The following is an 8,347-nucleotide window of genomic DNA, read 5'->3' as shown; positions in this document are numbered from 1 at the left end:
CTCAGCCTCCCGAGTAGCTGGGACTACAGACGCCTACCACCATGCCCAGCTATTTTCTATTTTTAGTAGAGATGGGGTTTCACCATGTTAGCCAGGATGGTCTTGATCTCCTGACCTCGTGATCCGCCCACCTCGGCATCCCAAAGTGCTGGGATTACAGGCGTGAACCACTGCGCCAGGCCTTCTTACCTAATCTTAACAGTGCTGTAAAAGAAGTTATATTTACCTTTGTTTTGCAGGTGAGGAAGCCACCTCTTACCTGCAAGGTAATGGGAATGTTAAGTTGCCTTCCCATGTTCTGACGAGGGAGAGCTAATAAGTGTTGGAGCTGAGTTTCAATCCAGAGATCTCTGACTCCAAGGCTTTTAATTTTCCCACCATCCCAGGCTCGCTGCCTCTCTCCACTCTGCCATCCTTAGCATAGCGCCTGGCACACACCAGTATGTGCTTGTGAAAGAGAGGTTACACAGTCAAACTCGGCCGACCTCAGTTCTGGAAGAAGCATACTTTCTAGTTGTGCCCAAGACCATCCTGACAAGAGATGGCCATGGTTGTGTTTGGTTCGATGAGAAAACCTGACTTGATCATAGAACTCGTTAACCAGAGGTTTTACATGTATGCTAATAATTACTCTTCTCAAGTTGGAAAACAGGGACTCTGAGAAGAAATGTGCAAAGCCTGGAATAAAACTTAGAACCCTTGATTCAATATATGAAACTACTTTTGCCAAAGCTTTTCATTCCTCAGCTTCCTTTATGGGACAAACGGAGGTCAACATCAGCTTTATCTGATTACCATCCCTTTCTCCAATGACTTATTTTATCATTGGCACTGGAGATATTTGTGGCTCTCTCCTTCTCAGTTTAAATGTCATTTTTGCAGAAAGGCCTTTTCTGACCCCCTTTTAAATAAATGAGTCTTCCTTCTCAGAGGTTAAAAAAACAGTTTATAGTCAGGCTGACCTGCATTTGGGCCCAGTCCTGACATTGCTAGCTTTGAGACCTTTGTAAATTACTTAAATTTTTCTGTCCAATAATTTCCTCATCTGTAAAATGGAGAAGTCAGTAGTATATATTTCTTAAAATTGTAGGAGTATTCCTGTGAACTCACTTGGGGAAAAAAAAAGAAAAAAAAGGATTGTAGATTTGGGAGTGTGATGGTTAACACTGAGTATCAACTTGATTGCATTGAAAGATGCAAAGTATCGATCCTGGGTGTGTCTGTGTGGGTGTTGCCAAAGGAGATTAACATTTGAGCCAGTGGGCTGGGAAAGGCAGACCCACCCTAAATCTGGGTGGGCACCATCTAATCAGCTGTCAGCATGACCAGGATACAAAGTAGGCAGAAAAACATGAAAAGGCTAGACTGGCTTAGCCTCCCAGCCTACATCTTTCTCCTGTGCTGGATGCTTCCTGAGCTCAAACATTGGACTCCAAGTTCTTCAGCTTTGGGACTTGGACTGGCTTTCTTGCTCCTCAGCTTGCAGACAGCCTATTATGGGACCTTGTGATTGTGTGAGTTAATACTACTTAATAAACTCCCCTTTGTATATATATCTATCTTATTACTTCTGTCTGCCTAGAGAACCCTGACTAATATGGTGAGGATTAAATGAGATGATACAAGCTTCTTAAAACATTTGGTGGTTCATGGATCATTCAATAAATGTTAACTATTATTATTAACAAAATACTATGTTTATTTCCATCCTAATGTTTACCATAAGCTATTAGTTTATTCGTTTAGTTAGTTAAGTGCCCTGAAGCAGAGACTTTGTTTATCTTATTTATCATTGCATCTTCAGTATCTGGTGCAACACCTGGCTCATATGTACTGAATAAATGTTTGTAGAATGAATAAATGAATAACTTGCTAGAAACCATGTGAAGGATGGCCACAAAAATGATTTAGATGTTGTCCCTGCCCTTTAAGAACTTACAGTCTAGTGAGGAGATAAGTAAAGAAATCACTCAATACTGAGCAGAATGTAATTAGTGTTTGTGATGGTGAATTTTGGATGTCAACTTGACTAGATTAAGGGATACCTATATAGTTGGTAAAACATTATTTCTGGGTGTGTCTCTAAGAGTGTTTCTGGAGTAAATTGGCATGTGAGTTGTTGGATTAAATGGAAAAGATCTGCTCTCAATGTGAGTGGGTACCATTCAATCAACTAGGGGATCAGATAGAACAAAAGGGCAGAGCGACAGTGAATTAATTCTTTCTCTCTCTTGGTGCTGGGACAACCTTCTTCTCCTGTATTTGGATACCAGGACTCTAGGTTCTCTGACTTTTGGACTCTGGGACCTGCATTGGCTCCCCTAAGTACTCAGTCCTTTGGCCTCACACTAAGAATTACATCACCAGCTTCCCTGACTCTGAAACTTTTGGACTTGGATTGAGACACACTCCCAACATCCCTGGGTCTCTAGCTGTCATAGCCTGTCAGCCTGCATAATCATGAAAGCCAATTCTCCTAGTAAATCTCCTTTTATCTCTATTTATCTATCTGGCAGGGCCCAATGGCTCACACTTGTAATCCCAGCACTTTGGGAGGCTGAGGCAGGTGGATCATCTGAGGTCAGGAGTTTGAGACCAACCTGGCCAACATGGTGAAACCCCATCTCTACTAAAATACAAAAATAAGCTGAGTGTGGTGGTGCACACCTGTAGTCCCAGCTACTTGGGAGACTGAGGCAGGAGAATCACTTGAACCTGGGAGATAGAGGCTGCAGTGAGCTGAGATCATGCCAGTATACTCCAGCCTGGGTGACAGAGAGAAACTTTGTCTCAAAAAATAAAATAAAATCTATCTATCTATTTATCTGTCTATCTATGTTATGTCTGTGTGTCTGTCTGTCTATCTATCTATCTATCTATCTATCTATCTATCTATCTATCTATCTTATGGGTCTTATTGGTTTCATCTCTCTGGAGAACGCTGACTAATACAGGTTGTATACCTTATCTGAAATGCTCCGGACCAGAAGTGTTTTGAAGTTTGAATTTTTTTGGACTTTGAAATATTTGCCTATACATAATGAGATATCTTGAGGATGAGACCCTTAAGTCCAATCACAAAATTAATTTATGCTTCATAAACATCTTATTTTAATTTTAACTATTTTGTGCCTGTGACCAAGTTTTGACTCTGTTTTGACTACAGCCCATCATGAGGTCAGGTTGGAATTTTCCACTTGTGGCGTCATGTTGGCACTCACAAAGCTTCAGATTTTGGAGCATTTTGGGGTTTCAGATGAGAGTTGCTCAACCTGTACAGTGTTTTTAAACAGTGATACACAAGGTGTGAGGATGGTGGGTCAGCAGATGGAGGAAGCCAATCTGTTGGCATGTCTATGAATGCTTCCAAGAGGCCTTTATCGTGGAAACTGGTGTAAATACTTAATTTACATTTTAATGGCATTTCCAGTTTGTGTATCTAGAACAGATAGATGAATAAAAAGCAGATCAGCTGCTTTTAACATAGAATTTGTTGTGAGTTTTCCTAGTCTTTTTTCCACGTAGAAAGATTACAAAGAGGTGCATCTTGTGGCTCTGATCAAACATATCCAGGAAAAACATTCAATTCCACTTTACTCTGGCTAGGAAGAGCCTATCTCTCCACTCAAGGGTAGCTGCATTGGGATTTTTTCCTTGTCTACAGTCTAATATCCATGAGGCTGTCTGCTTGCTTTATATGATGGAGCTCTTGGGTCATTTTAATCTGAATGTTCACCTCAACCTCTAAAATTATGAATAAGAAATACATTTAGAGCCTAAGTCTGTTTTGGAAACAAACAAACTTTTGTTTGTCTATATTTTCTAAAACTGTCTGTATTTTCTGAGCTTCCTTAGCTGGTTGTTTTTCAAAACATAGGGCTTCACATTATGCCTAATCCCAAATTGCCAGAATGGTTAAAAATAGCAGATATATTTAAAGGTTGCTATACTTGAGAAACTCTTAGGGGGTTCCAAATTCTTTATATGTCTGGGAAGCGGCTCCATGTGTAGAAAACGGTAGGATGTCTGTGTTTCTCTCTGCATCCTGCTGTCTGTGCATCTGGGAGCAGCTCTGGGATGGTGTTGCCAGACAAGAGAAGGCACTGTTTGTACCTGCAGTTGGCAGGTAAAGGTGGAGACACCCAGTGAGGCTGATGCCGTTTGTCCTTTGGTTCTTACTTTACTCTGTTGCCTTGGCAACTGCCATAGAAGAAACTTCTGGAACATAGAAAGCTTAGAATGCTCTCATCAAGATTGTTCATGGTTCTCTGGCTGAGGGACCTCTTTTAAAAGAGTAGTTTCATTTCTCTTCACGATACTGTGGTAATTTCAGTGTGTCCCAATGCAAAAATCATCTTTTTTTTTTTTTTTTTTTTTTGTGGCAGGTGGGGCAGAACTTCCATCCTGCTGAGAGTTCTCCAGAGGGAGCATGTACCCCAGGGAGGCTCTGAAATCACAAGCATTTAGAGGAAAATTGAAGCTCTGCGGAATTTCAATCTGCCTTCCTTAAAAAGGCACACAGTTTTAAATCATTGCTCCATTAAGTCTTTTGTATTCCCCAGTTAGTACTTTCTGTGTTTCCTTTTCCCTTTGTGTTTTTTTTTTTTTTTTCCTTTAGCTTCTCTGCTATTCTGTTACAACTGGTTTCTTGTGTGTCCCGCGGCTGACTCCCGAGGAGTTGACAAGTTTCCTACTTTAACTCTGTAGGAATCATACTTGGTCCCGGCAGGTGTGGCCCAGTGGTTTCAGGGAGTGCCACCAAAGGGACGTAAAGAGCGCCTTCACTGCCCAGCACCCTTGTCTGGAAGATGTTTCCTTCCTAGAGCAAGTCCCTACAATCATAGAGCAGTTCCACAAGAATTCTGAACCCCTGACTTCTGTATCTGTGCTGTTTATATTGAGGTGACCTGAAAGGATTTCCTGCCAAAGTGAAAATTCCAGGATGAAAAGGGGTTCTAGAAGTCTGCAAGAGGGAGGAAGAGTTCAGGCTCCTGTGTGATGTTCTTCCAGGATTCTAGGTAAAGACAGGTGACTGGCAGAGATCATTGTATCTGAGTGGAATGCTTGGTCTTTGTAGGCAGTTTTGCTAAACATACAGGAGGCACTCTAGGGGATATTTAGTATAATTAATTTATTTTACAATGTGAGGAAACAATCCTAGAGCATGGAAAAGCTTAACCAACATCATGTAGCCAAATTACATATCCAAGACTAAGCTAGATTTCCTAAGACCCCAGCCAGTGTTTATCCTGAATATTAATGTATTTTTCTGGAAGAAGATCATTGTTTTAATGGAACAGTTTATATGGACATTATAGGACTGTTTTGGTAGATTCAGTACAATGAAACATTCTTGATTAAAGAAAAAGAACTGGCCAGGCGCAGTGGCTCATACCTGTAATCCCAGCACTTTGGGATGCCGAGGCAGCTGGATCGCTTGAGGTCAAGAGTGCAAGACCAGCCTGGCAAACATGGTGAAACCCTGTCTCTACTAAAAATATAAAAATTAGCGGGGTGTGGTAATAGGCACCTGTAATCCCAGCTATGTGGGAGGCTGAGGCAGGAGAATTGCTTAAACCCAGGAAGTGGAGGTTGCCGTGAGCTAGGACTGTGCACTGCACTCCAGCCTGGGCAACAGAGTGAGACTCCATCTCAAAAAAAAAAAAAAAAAAAAAAGAAAGAAAGAAAAAAAAAAAAGAACTTACAACGTCATTGGAAGAGGACAATGTACTAAGTAATAATTTGTGTGAACCTTATTCTCTATGGAACAATGTTCATTCATTCATTTTTGTCACCAAATATTTAATAAACCCCATAAAGTGTACAAGGAACTGGGGGAGAGAGAGATGAACAAGATAATGGCTCAGCATTTCAGAAGCTTATGAAAGTTTTGTACAGGAGACATTATTGGAAAAGCATATTTAAAAAGGAGCTCCAAGGAGAGTTAGAACACAAGCTTCTTTGCTTGTAACTTTGCTTGTAACTTCTTTGCTTGTTACGTTCATTGCACGTAACTCTGCAAGGCTTTTTAACTCATCCTTCAGAGACTCCTCATCAATAAATTGGAAAACAAAATTTAGGCCAAACAATTATGAGGTGGGCAAAGAGTAAACTTTAAGATTAAGTTGATCATTGTCTATCAGAATAAATTTAATAAGCATTAATTTCTCAGAAAAATAAAAGAGGAGGGATCAGCAGACTATACTCCCTGTATAGCAAACTATACTGCCCGATGGCCAAATTCATCCCTCACTTATTTTTGTAGATAAAGTTTCATTGGAACACTGCCATGGACATTTGTTTACATATTGTCTATGGCTACTTCTGCACTATAATGGTCAAGTTGAATAATTTTGACAGAGACTGTAAGTCCTGTAGAGCCTAAAATATTTACTATCAGGCCCTTTCCAGAAAACGTTGTCCAACCCTTGGAATATTGCTTGATGAAGAAGTTTACAATGCAGTCCAGTTTGTGTGAGATGGCTTGCTGACTTATTGTTCCAATAAAAATAGTTGGTGGATTGGAAGAATATCCCCAGCAAATGAATAAAATTCAGCAGAGACAGGGGTAGAGTATTAAATCTAGGAGAAAAAAAAGTAACCATATAAATGAGTATCAGAAGGACTAATTGTGTATAACTGAGAAAATATGGACTAGTTATTAAAGAAAGTTAGCCAGCTTACCCTGGGGCAGCACTGTTAAGCAAGATAGTTCTATAGATAAGCAGAAGCTATCAATTATAATAATTGGTTAACATTTGTTGATACCTTACTTGTAGGTGGTGATATTTTGAGTGCTTCACATGTTTTATTTCAGCTAATCCTAACAAAAATGTGATTGATTACAAGGCATATTTTAGACAGGAAGATACTAAGGCTGGGATAAAGAAAGTGCCCAAGGTCACACAGCAACTAGGTTGTAGGTCCAAGACTTGAACTTGGCCAGGATAATTCCAGAAGTCAATTTGTTTTTTTTTTAAGTTTAATGTATTTTAATAGCAAACTTACAGGAACAGCACAGAAGACAGACAACATTAAAAACATGTGCTTGCATGTAGGACAACTCAGAAAAGTATAGTGAATGGATGAAATCTACTGTATGATAAAGATGCTACAAACACCTTTTAGTTGCTGTCAATAAGAACTTTACTTGTTTTAAAAAAATCCAAAAGCTGGCATTGTCCAGAAAAATTTAACATGTTTATTTATAATTACTATAAAGTTGAACCGCTGAAACTTGTTCACTGAAACATTTTAACTTGCATTAATGCTTTACGCCTCTTCATTTATATTAAAAATTCACACACAAATGAAAATGGAAAAACTGCCAATACCTGATTTCTGTCCCCTATTGTTCCACTCGCAATCATATACTTAGGTACCTTTTGACCCCTTGGAAAAAAAAAATCTAACGTTCAGAACTACCAATAACAAGAAGAAGAGAATTTTTTTTTTTTTTGAAAATGAAATGTTTCCCATCGTAGTGGATTCTTAAGCACGTTCTCCACGTATGCGGCGTGCTAGCTGGATGTCTTTTGGCATAATTGTTACACGTTTGGCATGGATAGCACACAGGTTGGTGTCTTCAAAAAGGCCAACCAGATAGGCCTCACTCGCCTCCTGCAAAGCACCCATAGCTGCGCTCTGAAAGCGCAGATCTGTTTTAAAGTCCTGAGCAATTTCTCGCACCAGACGCTGGAGGGGAATTTTGGGAATCAGAAATTCAGTGGACTTCTGATAACGGCTAATTTCACCGAGGGCCACAGTACCAGGCCTGTAACGATGAGGTTTCTTCACCCCTCCAGTAGAAGGCTCACTCTTGCAAGTGGCTTTTGTAGACAGTTGCTTCCTGGGTGCCTTACCACTGGTCGATTTGTGGGCAGTCTGCTTTGTACCAGCCATGGTACAGAGACCTCCTTACTTACCTCTCTTCTCCTTCGGCTGGAGCTCGACGAGGGAGAGGCGGCGCTGGTTTTGGGGAGCGACGGTGGCGCGGCGGCGGCTGCGAACACAATTGAAAGCCAGAAGTCAAATTTTTAACCAGTATGCAATATTGCTGCTGTATAATAAATCCCTATTTACTAAGCAGGCATGACCTAATGAGAAGAATGTAAGTATAAAATATGAGGAAGGTTGGTAATTAATCCAACAATAGAGGCAAATTGCATAGGGTAGCCTACATATCTTTAGGAATTATTCCAACTTGATAAACTCTTACAACTAAGAAAACTTGATGTTTTGAATTTTGGTGGAAAGGAAAAAATAATCTAATTAGTTAGTGAAATTCTCGACTTATTCAACAAGGTGATAGTCCTGATAGAATAAGCATAATGGAACCCAATCTGTT

The 8,347-nt window shown here is 40.1% G+C and overlaps 1 protein-coding gene across 1 annotated transcript; it reads right to left on the bottom strand.

Moving 5' to 3' along the window:
• Positions 1-7,151: 7,151 nt before the first annotated feature.
• On the bottom strand, positions 7,152-8,016 carry LOC694152 (histone H3.3C-like). Its single transcript, XM_015125604.3, has one exon. The coding sequence runs from the start codon at positions 7,900-7,902 to the stop codon at positions 7,492-7,494; it is 411 nt and encodes a 136-aa protein (XP_014981090.2). The 5' UTR covers positions 7,903-8,016; the 3' UTR covers positions 7,152-7,491.
• Between the last annotated feature and the right edge of the window lie 331 nt (positions 8,017-8,347).

The sequence above is a fragment of the Macaca mulatta genome, chromosome 1 (assembly GCF_049350105.2).
Source record: "Macaca mulatta isolate MMU2019108-1 chromosome 1, T2T-MMU8v2.0, whole genome shotgun sequence".
NCBI lineage: Eukaryota > Metazoa > Chordata > Mammalia > Primates > Cercopithecidae > Macaca > Macaca mulatta.
This window is presented reverse-complemented; position numbering and strand designations above follow the sequence as displayed.

Excerpts from the sequence above, each read along its gene's own strand:
- LOC694152 (XM_015125604.3), bottom strand. The coding sequence starts at position 7,902 with ATGGCTGGTACAAAGCAGACTGCCCACAAATCGACCAGTGGTAAGGCA.